Source organism: Hemitrygon akajei, chromosome 1 (genome assembly GCF_048418815.1).
Source record: "Hemitrygon akajei chromosome 1, sHemAka1.3, whole genome shotgun sequence".
Classification (NCBI taxonomy): Eukaryota; Metazoa; Chordata; class Chondrichthyes; order Myliobatiformes; family Dasyatidae; genus Hemitrygon; species Hemitrygon akajei.
In genome coordinates, this window is record NC_133124.1 from 9,992,178 (window position 1) to 10,006,731 (window position 14,554).

General features: G+C 43.6%; 1 protein-coding gene across 3 annotated transcripts in view; it reads left to right on the plus strand.

Annotated features, from left to right (window-relative positions):
* Positions 1-8,720: 8,720 nt before the first annotated feature.
* The window catches only part of sugct (succinyl-CoA:glutarate-CoA transferase), a 528,034-nt gene continuing 522,200 nt past the window's right edge, over positions 8,721-14,554 (plus strand). For all 3 annotated transcript variants that reach the window (XM_073032218.1, XM_073032487.1, XM_073032549.1), the window contains exon 1: positions 8,721-8,921. In XM_073032218.1, coding sequence (XP_072888319.1) covers positions 8,852-8,921 — 70 coding nt within the window. In that variant the 5' untranslated portion in view covers positions 8,721-8,851. The remainder of the gene's footprint in view (positions 8,922-14,554) is intronic.

The following is a 14,554-nucleotide window of genomic DNA, read 5'->3' on the forward strand; positions in this document are numbered from 1 at the left end:
TATCAAAGGCTTTCTGAAAGTCCAGGTACACTACATCCACTGGCTTTCCCTTGTCCATTTTCATAGTTACATCCTAAAAAAATTCCAGAAGATTAGTCAAGCATGATTTCCCCTTCATAAATCCATGCTGACTCGGACCGATCCTGTTACTGCTATCCAAATGTGCTGCTATTTCATATTTTATAATTGACTCCAGCATCAAAATAGTACAACTGTGGCTGTGATGAACTATCAATTACTCCAAAAGACTGGAAGTAGAGTAAATACTGAAAGGTTTTTATTAACAGTAAAATGGATCCACGTCCATGCTGTATGTCTGTCCTGGACTGAGGGAGGAGTAGTGACACAATCACCTTTATTCAGGAGTCTGTGGGAGGAGCCACAGGAGCAGTCAGCAGAGGGGCGTGTCCAGGCATGTCCAGACAGATAACCCAGTTATAACCTATATACATGGTTTACCACAGGCTGACAAGGGAAGTCAAAGTTAATGTAAAAGCAAAAGAGAGGGCATACAACAAAGCAAAAGTTAGCGGGAAGATAGAGGATTGGGAAGCTTTTAAAAACCTACAGAAAGCAACCAAAAGAATCATTAACAAGAGAAAATCTGTAGATGCTGTAAATCCAAGCAACACACACAAAGTGCTGGAGGAACTCAGCAGGCCAGGCTGCATCTAGGGAAAAGAGTACAGTTGACGTTTTGGGCCGAGACCCTTCGACAGGACTGGAGAAAAAAAGCTGAGAAGTAGATTTAAAAGGTGGGAGAGGGGAGGGGAAAGAGAAACACAAGGTGATAGATGAAACCAGAAGGGGGAGGGATGAAGTAAAGAGCTGGGAAGTTGATTGGAGAGAGATACAGGGCTGGAGAAGGAGGAGTATGATAGAAGTGTACAGAAGGCCATGGGAGAAAGAAAGAAAAAGAATCATGAGGAGGGAAAAGATGAAATATGAAAGCAAACTAGCAAACAATATCAAGGTGGATAGAAAAACCCTTTGCAAGTATATATATAAAAAAAGAGATGAGAGTGAATATAGGATCGCTAGAAAATGAGACCGCAAAAATAATAACAGGGAACAAGGAGATGGCAGATGAACTAAATGAGTATTTTGCATCAGTCTTTACTGTGGAAGACACAAGCAGTGCGTAACAGATTTTGAAGGGTGTGAAGGAAGAGAAATGATTGCAGTTACTATTACAAGGGAGAAGGTGCTCAAAAAGCTGAAAGACCTAAAGGTACAACAAGTCACCTGGACCAGGTAAACTGCACCCTAGGGTTCTGAAAGAGGTATCATTAGGAATTGTGGTGGCATTAGAAATGATCTTTCAAAAATCATTGGACTCTGGCATGGTGCCGGAGGACTGGAAAATTGCAAATTGCAAATGTTACTCCACTCTTTAAGAAAGGAGGAAGGCAGCAGAAAGGAAATTATAGAGCAGTTAGCCTGACCTCAGTGGTTGGGAAGATGTTGGAGTTATTAAGGATCAGGTGATGGAGTACTTGGTGACACAGGACAAGATAGGACGAAGTCAGCATGGTTTCCTGAAGGGAAAATCTTGCCTGACAAACCTGTTGGAATTCTTTGAGGAGATAATGAGTAGGATAAATAAAGGGGATATAGTGGATGTTGTACATTTGGACTTTCAGAAAGCCTTTGACAAGATGCCACACATGAGGCTGCTTACCAAGTGAAGAGCCCATTTTATTACAGGAAAGTTACTGGCATGGTTAGAGCATTGGCTGATTGGTAAGAGGCAGCAAGTGGGAATAAAAGGATCCTTTTCTGGCTGGCTGTCAGTGACTAGTGGTGTTCCGCAGGGGTCGGTTTTGGGACCACTTCTTTTTATGCTGTAAATCAATGATTTAGATGATGGAATAGTTAGTTTTGTGGCCAAGTTTGCAGATGATAAGCAGATTGGTGGAGGGGCAGGTAGGGCTGAGGAAACAGGTGGGCTGCAGAAGGACTTAGACAAATTAGGAGAATGGGCAAGAAAGTACCAAATGAAATATGATGTTGGAAAATGCATGGTTGTGCACTTTGTTAGACGAAATAAAAGCAGCAAGAAAATCCAAAAATCTGAGATGCAAAGAGACTTGGGAGTCTTTGAGTCTGTGGTGAGGAAGGTAAATGCAAGGTTAGTATTCATTTTAAGAGGTCTAGAACACAAGAGCAGGGATGTGATGCTGAGGCTTTATAAGGCACAGATGAAGCCTCACCTTGAGAATTGCGTACAGTTTTGGGCTCCTCATCTTAGAAAAGTTGTGCCTTCAGGGGAGGTTCACAAGGATTATTCCAGGAGTTGAAGTGTTATCATATGAGGAACATCTGATGGCTCTGGGTCTGTGCTCACTGGAATTTAGAAGGATGAGGGGAGATCTTATTGAAATCTTTTGAATGTTGTAAGGCCTAGACAGAGTAGATGTGGAAAAGATGTTTCTCACGTTGGGGAGTCTAGGAGAAGAGGTCACATTCTCAGGATAGAGAGCATCCATTTAAAACAGAGATGTGGAAAAATTTCTTTAGCTAAAGGGTAGTGAATTTGTGGAATTTGTTACCAAAGGCAGTTGTGGAGGCCAGGTCTTTGGGTGTATTTAAGGCAGAGATTGATAGGTGCCTGATTGGCCACACCATCAAAAGTTAAGGGGAGAAGGCTAGGGAGTGGGGCTGAGGAGGGCAAAAAAAGGTTCAGCCATGATTGAATGGTGGAGCGGCCTCATAGAAACATAGAAAACCTACAGCACAATACAGGTCCTTCGGCTCACAATGCTGTGCTGAACATCTCCTTACCTTAGAAATTACCTAGGGTTACCCAGAGCCCTCTATTTTTCTAAGCTCCATGTACCTATCCAGGAGTCTCTTAAAAGACCCTATCGTATCTGCCTCCACCGCCGTCACCGGCAGCCCATTCCACGCACTCACCACTCTCTGCAGAAAAAACTTACCCCTGACATCTCCTCTGTACCTACTCCCCAGCACCTTAAAACTGTGCCCTCTCGTGTTAACCACTTCAGCCCTGGGAAAAAGCCTCTGACTATCCACATGATCAGTGCCTCTCATCATCTCATACACCATCTTATATTATAATGTTGGACTAATATTCCCAGGAGTTCCAAAGCACTTTTGTGCCAATGAAATGCTTTTGAAGTATGATCACCTCTGTAATGTAGGAAATGCACAGACCCACAAACCACAGCATGATAAAGATCATTTGCAGTGTTTTAGTTATGTTGATTAAGAGATAAATGTAGGATATTGAAGTGAGCACTTGGCAGGAAAAGGAACATAATTAGGTATGTACCAAATTCTGTAATATTAAGTTTGGCAACATACATGTTTCTGCATGTCTGCAAAAATAAGTACCTGTGCCAAAAATGCAAATGACTGGATTATATTTTCCATGCAACATTTTAAAATATTTTATCTCAAACAGATAGATTTTCTAGATTACAGCTACTGTATAAAATATACACAAAAATAGCTTTATACAATAACAATTTCATTTTAATTCTAGCGGAATTAGTTATAGGGAAACCAATTTCTCATTGTATCAACTTCAACATCAAGTTCAAGTTTATTGTCATCTATCTACAGATATTCAACCAAACAAAACAACATTCTTTTGGGCTATGGTGCGCCAACAAAACATATATCACACACAGCACTCAAAGCAAAACGTTACCACAAATACGTTAATGAAATATAATTCAAAGTGTGCAGCAGAAGTACGTGGTAAATAGTAAACAACATGCTATCCTAGTGACAAGATTTTGGTGGCAGCAGAGAATTCATTAGTCTCATATCAAAATATTTGTAATCATAATGAAGGACAGTTCAAAATTATACTTTAAATCTTGAAATGTGCTTTTAGCATAACAGTTATTTTTCTAGCAGGCAACCTCCTGCCAGACATGGAGAATCCAAGTCTACTGACACTGCTTGACACGCATAGTTAATTGGAAAGACAAACTTGATTACCCATTGCCCTTGTGCTTGCTGTTGTGAACTGACTCCTGATTCACCAGGTCCTCTTGTCTGAAGTTCTTAACCTTGTATTTAAATGTCTTCATTATTGTGCTCAATCTTGACTTTCCGGACTTCTATCGCCCTGCAAACTCAATGCCCCTGAACCCCTGAGCTTTTAAGCATTCCTGACTCTGTTGACCTCACTTATGGTATCCAGGTAACTGAAGGTGATGTTGTTGTACAGCTCATAGACACAAGAGGTTCTGCAGATGCTTCATATCTTGAGCAACATACACAAAGTATTGCAAGTCAGGTAGCATCTGTGGAGTGGAATAAACAGTTGACATTTCAGACCACTCAGTGCTTTAGAGAAGCTCTTCAGAACTGAGTTGAATGTCAGTGTGCACAAGAATACGGTGGCGTGCCAACGTTTGGGCACCCCTGGTCAAAATTTCTGTTACTGTGAATAGTTAAGTGAGTAGAAGATGAACTGATCGCCAAAAGTCATAAAGTTAAAGATGAAACATTCTTTTCAACATTTTAAGCAAGATTATAATTTTTTTTTGTACAATTTTAGAGTGAAAAAAAATGGAAAGGAGCACCATGCAAAAGTTTGGGCACCCCAAGAGATTTGAGCTCTCAGATAACTTTTTCCAAGGTCTCACACCTTACTTAGCTTGTTAGGGCTATGGCTTGTTCACAGTCATCATTAGGAAAGGCCAGGTGATGCAAATTTCAAAGCTTTATAAATACCCTGACTCCTCAAACTTTGTCCCAACAATCAGCATCCATGGGCTCCTCTAAGCAGTTGCCTAGCACTCTGAAAATTAAAATGATGCCCACAAAGCAGGAGAAGGCTATAAAAAGATAGCAAAGCGTTTTCAGGTAGCCGTTTCTTCAGTTTGTAATGTAATTAAGAAATGGCAGTTAACAGGAACGGTGGAGGTCAAGTTGAGGTCTGAAAGACCAAGAAAACTTTCCAAGAGAACTGCTCATAGGATTGCTAAAAAGGCAAATCAAAGCCCCCGTTTGACTGCAAAAGACCTTCAGGAAGATTTAGCAGACTCTGGAGTGGTGGTGCACTGTTCTACTGTGCAGCGACACCTGCACAAATATGACCTTCATGGAAGAACCATCAGAAGAAAACCTGTCCTGTGTCTTCACCACAAAATTCAGCATCAGAAGTTTGCAAAGGAACGTCTAAACAAACCTGATGCATTTTGGAAACAAATCCTGTGGACTGACACAGCTAAAATAGAACTTTTTGGCCACAATGATCAAAGGTATGTTTGGAGAAAAAAGGGTGCAGAATTTCATGAAAAGAACACCTCTCCAACAGTTAAGCACGGGGATGGATAGATCATGTTTTGGGCTTGTGTTGCAGTCAGTGGCATGAGGAACATTTCACTGGTCGAGGGAAGAATGAATTCAATTAAATACCAGCAAATTCTGGAAGCAGACATCACACTGTCTGTAAAAAAGCTGAAGATGAAAAGAGGATGGCTTCTACAACAGGATAATGATCCTAAACACATCTCAAAATCCACAATGGACCTCCTCAAGAGGTGCAAACTGAAGGTTTTGCCATGGCCCTCACAGTCCCCCAACCTAAAGATCATCGAAAATCTGTGGATAGACCTCAAGAGCAATGCATGCAAGATGGCCCAAGAATCTCACAGAACTAGAAGGCTTTTGCAAGGAAGAATGCAAGAAAATCCGCCAAACAAGAATTGAAAGACTCTTCACTCACTACAGAAAGCAATTACAAGCTGTGATACTTGCCAAAAGGGGTGTTACTAAGTACTGACCATGCAGGATGCCCAAACTTTTGCTTCAGGCCTTCTTTGTTTTTGGTTATTTTGAAATTGTAAAAGATGGAAATAAAAAAGGTAATCTTGCTTAAAATATTAAAGAAATGTGTCATCTTTAACTTTATGCCTTTTGGAAATCAGGTCATCTTTTACTCGCTTAGCTATTCACAGTAACAGAAATTTTGACCAGGGGTGCCCAAACTTCTGCATACCACTGTATATGAATTGTTCATTTCAAACTCTCCTTAAAGATTTCATTGCCAGAGCTATTTTGAAGAATAGAATAGAATTAAAGGAAGCATTAATAACAAAAAATATTTATGACAAATTTAAAAGGATGACATTATAATGAATGTATTATCCAATCAGACTGATTAATTTAAATATCACCGTATTGCTGTGGTGGTGGTCTGTCATATCAGACAGTAACAGCAAAGTGAAAAAATTCATTGCACTGGGTCTGTTCCACTCTCTCGGTCCCATGGTAAAGTGGATGTCACAACTGGGGTCATCTCTTCCATTGCCCAATCACCCAATCTTCCTGACACTTTAACAGGCTAAAGTCCCTCATGTTCTCACCTACTACTACGTGAGTCTCTGCATTAAACACACCATTCTTTGGAAATCCCACCATCTTCGATGGAATCCAACCACGAAACATACCTTACTTCCTCCACCCCAACTCTCTGCTTTCCACAGGAATTTCTCCTTCCGTAATTCCTTTGTCTGTCCATCCCTCCCCACTAATCTATCTATCCCTGCATGCAAACAAGTGCAACACCTGCCAATTCACTCCTCCACACTGCCATTCAAATGTCCTTCCAGATGAGGCAACGCTTCACCTGCAAACCTTCTGGGGTCGCCTATGGTGTCCGGTGCTCCTGATGCAGCCCTCCCTACGTTGGTGAAATCCAAAATAGATTGGGGGACTGCTTTGTCGAGCACCTTTGCTCCTTTCACAAAAAACATGATTTCCTGGTGGCCAACTATTTTAATTCAAACCCCACTCCCATTCCAACATGTTAGTCTTTTGCCATGATGCGGTCAGTCTTAGGTTGGGAGTAGCAACACTTGATATTTCATCTAAATAGTCTCCAACCTGATGGCATAAACATCAATTTCTCTAACTTCTGGTAATTTTCCCCTCCCCCTCTCTTCTTCAGTTTCCCTTTCTGCCCCCTTACCTCTTCTGCTCACCTACCTATCACTTCTGTCTGGTGCTCCTCCACCTTCCTTTACTCGATGGGCCAAATCGCCTAACTCTGCTCCTATGTCTTATGGTCTAACATCTTCCGAACCACTGACGTCAGACTAACTGGCCTGTATTTTCCTTTCATCTGCTTCTCTCCCTTCTTGAAGAGTAGAGTGACATTTGCAATTTTCCACTTTCATACAGTGTGGGCAGTAAGAGTTTTTCCATGATCATGTCTGTTCTTGGCAAATTCTTCTATAGAGGTGGTTTGCCATTGTTTTCTTCTAGGTAGTGTCTTTACAAGACGGGTGACCCCAGTCATTATCAATATTCTTCAGAGATTGTCTGCCTGGCATCAGTGGTTGCATAACCAGAACTTGAGATACGGACCGGCTGCCATTAAGACCATCCACCACCTGCTCCCGTGGCTTCACATGACCCTGATCGAGTTGGAGGCTAAGCAGGTGCTACACCTTGCCCAAGGGTGACCTGCAGGCTAGCAAAGGGAAGGATCACTTTACACCTCCTTTGGTAAAGATGTATCTCCACTCCACCACCCAATCTGTATGTTATTGTGTGCTTTTTTTTGTTATTTTTGTTAAGTTCTTTATCTTATGAACACAAGAAAGGCTGCAGATGTTGGAAGCCCAAAGCAACACACATAAAATGCCGGAAAAACACAGCAGGTCAGGCAGCATCTATGGAAATGAACAAATAGTGGATGTTTTGGGTTGAGATCCTTCTTTAGGGCTTCTTCATGTTATTGTGTTTTTGTTTTGTGCTGCATTGGATCCAGATTAAAAATGATTTCCTTCTCCTTTGCACTTGTGGACTTGAAGTGACATTAAATAATCTTGAATCTTTCCCCCTTTTCCAGACATCCCATCTCTCCTGGAAGTTCTGGGAGTCTCCTGCATATTGATAGTGGCTCCCTGATGCCCGCAAATTATATACAATATCCTAGAAATTGATTTTTTTTGAGAGAAAGGGGGAGAGGAGAGATAGAGAGAAAGAGAAAATGAGAATCAAATCCTGATTGGTCTCTTTGTGCTAAGTAGATCTATTAGTTTTCGCTGTGGGCGGGCTTTACAGTCCACCTGTCTCTCTCTCTCTCTTTCATTGTCCATTAGTTCAGTTTAGTGTCCTGCAGCACCATGGCATAGTGTTCAAAAAAAAAAATAAAACGTACTTCACCCCAGCCTACACTAAAGTGTACCCCTGCTTAATAGGAGTCACAAATAAAGACAGTGCTGCTCGCTGCACTGTTTGCAACAGTGACTTTTCTATTGCCCATGGTGGGTTAAATGACAGTAAAAGACATGTTGAGGTGAGTTTAATAAATAGTTTGAATATGTGATCAAATAAATTGTTGTGCTCTTCAAATAATCAAATGACCTGTATACATACATCCTTGGAGGTCGACCGAAGTGGGGGGGGGGGACATGAGGGTGCGGGGGTGGTGCTACCTCCCTGAAATGAGTTTTTGCAGGGTGGGATGTCTGCTTCTCCATCCACTGGCTCTCCGACGTCCCACACTGGAGGCTGCCTCCATCCCTACGGCTCGCCGAGTCGTCCGCTTCGCGTGGTCCCGCCACCAGCCGCGCGCACGCCGTCACCCAACCCGCGGCCGCGCGCACGCCCTCACCCCACCCCCGCGGCCACGCGCACGCCCTCAAATCACCCCGCGGCCGCGCGCACGCTCTCATCCCACCCCGCGGCCGCGCGCACGCCCTCAAATCACCCCGCGGTCACCCCGCCCCCTCCCCCTCTCTCCGCCAGCGAGCTCCCCACACTCACCCGCCACCGGGTCGGGCCCGTTTCCGCGGTGCACCTTTCCGGTTTGCGGTGAGACCGCCACCGGCGGACAGAGGCCATTTCCGGCGAGGAGATGCTGCGGAGGCGGGCAGCGGCGGGAGCAGGAGCGGGCTGGCGTTGGGTCTGGCGGCGGCTGAGCGCAGGTACGAGCGGGAGGCCCGTGTCCCGGGGAGTCCGCTCAACCACTCCGGTCATCCTTAACAACCTCAATCTGACCTCCCTCAACAATCTCCCACAACTCCCAAACTCTCCTCATCCTGCTACGCCTCCTCCAGCTCCCACCTCACCCACTCCCACCATAACATCCCATCGTGAGACGCGCAGTTCTAGATGCTCTGCTGTTGCCATACAAGTTTGTTGATTAGGAGAAAGTTCTCGTTTATCCAGCGTAGGAATAGATTACTCTGGGGCCAAGATGCAAAACGCAGTACCAACAGGCACATAGAGTCACAAAAAATAAGATAGCCCAGGTCCCTGAATGCATGGTCAATAGATTGATTGTGCTTGGGATATGGTCCTGGTCTAGCAGCACTTTTGACACAGGAGGGTAGAATTTGTTCTCTACAACAGAACATCTGGGTGGGGGGGGGGGGGTGCAGAGTGGAGCTTAAAGATTTCAATGCATCTTCTGTGGATGTTGACTGCACATCATTGCACCTTATTGTGTGGAGTTTGTGGGCAGAACGGTCTAAGTTAGTAATGGCTTGCTAAGAGAATCTTTCCCGATTTCTGACCAGAAAATCTGAGGTGTTGGAAATCCAAGCAACACACACAAAATGCTGGAGGAACATTGAGGAGCAGATAGGGAGACAGATTCTGGAAAGGAGTAATAATAACAGAGTTGTTGTGGGGGGAGATTTTAATTTCTCTAATATTGATTGGCAACTCCCTGGAGTGAGGGGTTTAGATGGGGTGGAGTTTGTTAGGTGTGTTCAGGAAGGTTTCTTAACACAATATGTAGATAAGCCTACAAGAGGAGAGGCTGTACTTGATCTGGTATTGAAAATGAACCTGGTCAGGTGTCAGGTCTCTCAGTAGGAGAGCATTTTGGAGATAGTAATCACAATTCTATCTCCTTTACCATAGCATTAGAGAGGGATAGGAACAGACAAGTTAGGGAAATGTTTAATTGGAGTAAGGGGAACTATGATGCTACCAGACAGGAACTTGGAAGTATAAATTGGATACAGATGTTCTCAGGGAAATGTATGGCAAAAATGTGGCAAATGTTCAGGGGATATTTGCGTGGGGTTCTGAGTAGGTACGTTCCAGTGAGACATGGAAAGGATGGTAGGGTACTAGATCCATAGTGCACAAAGGCTGTTGTAAATCTAGTCAAGAAGAAAACTTACGGAAGGTTCAAAAAATTAGGTAATGATACGAATCTAGAAGATGATAAGGCTAGTGGGAAGGAGATTAAGAATGAAATTAGGAGAGCCATAAGGGGCCATGAGAAGGCCTGGGTGAGCAGGATTCAGAAAAACCCCAAGGCATTCTACAAGTATGTGAAGTGCAAGAGGATAAGACGTTAGAGAATAGGACCAAGCAAGTGTGACAATGGAAAAGTGTGTATGGAATCTGAGGAAATAGAGGAGGTACTTAGTGAATACTTTTCTTAGTATTCACCATGGAAAAGGATCTTGGTGATTGTGGGGATGACTTGCAGTGGACTGAAAAGCTTGAGAATGTAGATATTAAGAAAGAGGATGTGCTGGAGTTTTTGGAAAGCGTCTAGTTGCATAAGTCACCGGGACTGGACGTGATGTACCCCAGGCTACTGTGGGAGGTGAGGGAGGAGATTGCTGAGCCTCTGGCAATGATCTTTGCATCATCAATGAGGATGGGAGAGGTTCCCGAGGATTGGGGGGTTGTGGATTTTGTTCTCTTATTCAAGTAAAGGGTAGGGATAGCCCAGTGAGTCTTACTTCACTGGTTGGTTAAGTTAATGGAGAAGATCCTGAGAGGCAGGATTTATGAACATTTAGAGAGGCATAATATAATTAGGAATAGTCAGCATAGCTTCATCAATGATAGATTGTTCCTTACGAGCCTGATTGAATTTTTTGAGGATGTGACTAAGCATATTAATGAAGGTAGAGCCGTAGATGTAGTGTATATTGATTTTAGCAAGGCATTTGATAAGGTACCACATGCAAGGCTTATTGAGAAAGTAAGGAGGCATGGGATCCAAGGGGACATTGTGGATCCAGAACTGGCTTGCCCACAGAAGGCAAAGAGTAGTTGTAGATAGGTCATATTCTGCATGGAGGCCAGTGACCAGTGGTGTGTCTCGGGGATCTGTTCTGGGACCTCTATTCTTCGTGATTTTTATAAGTGACCTGGATGAGGAAGTGGAGGGGTGGGTTAGTAAATTTGCTGATGACACAAAGGTTGGGGGTGTTGTGGATAGTGTGGAGGGCTGTCAGAGGTTACAGTGGGACATTGATAGGATGCAAAACTGGGCTGAGAAGTGGCAGATGGAGTTCAACCCAGCTAAGTGTGAGGTGTTTCATTTTGGTAGGTCAAATATGATGGCAGAATATAGCATTAATGGTAAGACTCTTGGCAGTGTGGAGAATCAGAGGGATCTTGGGGTCCGAGTCCATATGACACTCAAAGCTGCTGTGCAGGTTGTCTCTGTGGTTAAGAAGGCATATGGTGCATTGGCCTTCATTAATCGTGGGACTGAGTTTAAGAGCCGAGAAGTAATTTTTCAGTTATATAGGACCCTGGTCAGACCCCACTTAGAGTACTGTGCGCAATTCTGGTTGCCTCACTACAGGAAGGACGTGGAAACCATAAAAAGGGTGCAGAGGAGATTTACAAGGATGATGCTTTTTTCCTGTCCCACCATTGCTGGTGCCCCATCAGTTGTGATGTCAATTAGCTTCGACACATTAAATTTCATTTCTGACATCATTTTCAACAAAGCTTCAAAAACGTCTGCTCCGGTAACTGTGTCCTTCATAGGAATTAATTGAATAAACTCTTCAAAAATTTGAAAAGTTTAGGTTATTCCTCGAACAAACACTGCAAGTTGAGCAGTGTCTCTCAAGTCTGTGCTCTCATCAAGCGCAATTGAAAAAAAATTGCAATTCGTTGCAGGCATCCCTTAAACAACTTTTAACATCTGCTGTCATGTCTTCAACGCCGTGTGATCGTTCTTACTGACAGGCTGATAGATGCAAATAAAGATTTATTTTCAGGACAAACAATATCCACCACTGCCAGTAAACATTCTTTGACAAACTCTCCATCTGTAAAAGGCTTTTCTGCAATATGTTTTGAGATTTCATAGTCGGCACTGGTATTTCCTTCATTTTCACTGCTTTTCTTGGCAAAAAATGGCGTTTGTTTTCCGAAACTAGCCTTCATTGGCCCAACATCATCTTTCCTTGCTTGCCCAGTAAACTTGTTAAAATTTCAACTATGGCGGGTCTCGTAATGTCGCCTGATATTTGCCACCTTCTTCACAGCAACATTTTCTAGGCAAATAAGACAAACTGGTTTCCCAGCTTGCTTGATGAAGAAGTAATCTAGTGTCCAAGTGTCTTGGAAGTTTTGGCTCTCAGTGCCTACCTTCCTGCGTTTTGCATTAATTGCCATTGGAGTTTTTTTCTTTGATTTTATTTTGAAACGCAAGTTATTCAACGAGTATCGTAGCACATATAAATATCTGGATATTTAGCATGGATTTCTTCTTAAAACACAATGACGCTGTTTCTGTTTCCAAATTTGAACGATCCCATCTGAAAACCTGTGCGTGCACAGACAGTAGCCTGCCTTCCCATCATTCGTATATACCAGTGTTTCGTTCAGAACAAAATGGAACCTGAGGCCAGTGTAACAAGACACCATGCATGTCCATCAGTGCGGTCGCGTGAAACACTCAGAATAAGGAAAAATCGGTTGCGGGCCGGATAAGCATAGTATCCCAATATTTGCTCGTAAAGGTATTTACGCTTCAAAATACCTTCGCGTGCCAGATCTGGCCCGTGGGCCATAGGTTGCCTACCCCTGTGATAGATGAAACTGGGAGGGGTGACATAAAGAGCTAGGAAGTTGATTGGTGAAAGAAATACAGGACTGGAGAAGGGAATCTAAATAAGAGAGGACAGAAGGTCATGGAAGGAAGAAAATCGGGAAGGAACACCAGAGGGAGGCGATGGGCAGGCAAGGAGATAAGGTGAGAGAGGGAATAGGGGAGGGGTAATTGTGAAGGAGAGCAGAGGCATTACTGGAAGTTTGAGAAATGGATGTGCAGGTATATCCGATCAGGTTGGAGCCTACCTAGATGGAATATAAGGTGGTGTTCCTCCTACCTGAGTGTGGCCTCATCGTGACATATCGGAATGTGAAGTGGAATTAAAATGGGTGGCTACTGGGAAATCCCGCTTCTTGGTGCTCCTGGTGTGGCCTCCTGTATATCGGTGAGACCCGACGTAGATGGGAGACCGCTTTGCCAAGCACCTACGCTTCATCCGCCAGAACAAGCGGGACCTCCCAGTGGCCACCCATTTTAATTCCACTTCCTATTTCCATTCCGATATGTCTATCCAAGACCTGCTCTACTCTCGCGATAAGGCCACACTCAGGTTGGAAGAACAACACCTTATATTTCGTCTGGTTAGCCTCCAACCTGATGGCGTGAGCATCAATTTCTCGAACTTCCGGTAATGCCACCCATTCCCCCCCTTCACCATCTTCCATCCCCTTTTCCCCTTCTCACTTTATCTCTTTGCCTGCTTTTTGGTGCTCCTCCCCCCTTTTTCTTTCTTCCGTGGCCTTCTGTCTTCTATAAGATCCTCCCTTCTTTAGCCCAGTATCTCTTTCACCAATTAACTTCCCAGCTCTTTACTTCACTCCTCCTCCTCCCAGTTTCACCTATCACCTTGTGTTTCTCCCACCCCCCAACCTTTTAATTCTACTCCTCATCTTTTTCTCCAGTCCTGCTGAAGGGTCTCGGCCCGAAATGTGAACCGTACTCTTTTCCGTAGATGGTGCATGAGTTCCTCCAGTATTTTGTGTGTGTTCCTTTCCCTATTTCTCATTCTTCAGAATAATTCCTCGCCCAGCGAAGTTCCAGGAATCTGGATCCTGCCCAGTCAGACATTTCTGAAGCAGTTCAAAGGGATTGCAGTCGTCTGGCTATTTCAGTTTTCAGTGTTTGTGGTGTGGATCCACAAAAATGCTGGAGAAAGCTGTCTGATGTGAGAATCTGTTTACTTAGCAGTACAGATTCAAAATTGTTTAATGTAATTTCCAGAATACAAGAGAATGAAATAATTGTTACTCCGGATCCAATGCAGTGCAAAAAAACCTCAATAAAATAAATAACACAATAACAAAAACCAAAATAAATATAAATACAAATGATTGCTTATATACATAGACTATATGTCCGTAAAGTGACACTAGATGCAGGAGGGTCTGTACATAAGGTGACTTCCAGCAGTGGTGTTGGGGTTTGGTTAGTTGATGGAGGTGTTGATCAGCCTTGCTGCCTGGAGAAAATAACTGCTTTTGAGTCTGGTGGTCCTGGCATGGACGCTGTGCAGCCTCCTCCCGATGGGAATGGGACAAACAGGCCATGAGCAGGACGGGTGGGATCCTTTATGGTATTGCTGACATTTTTGCAGCACCTTTCTGTAAATATGCCCTTAATGGCGGGTAGGCTGGTGCTGGTGATGCATTGAGAGGTTGTGGAGGTGACATGGCGGAGCATAGAGAGGTTGGGAGTCTGCAAACTCTCAAGTACCAAATAGAGTAAGGAGGC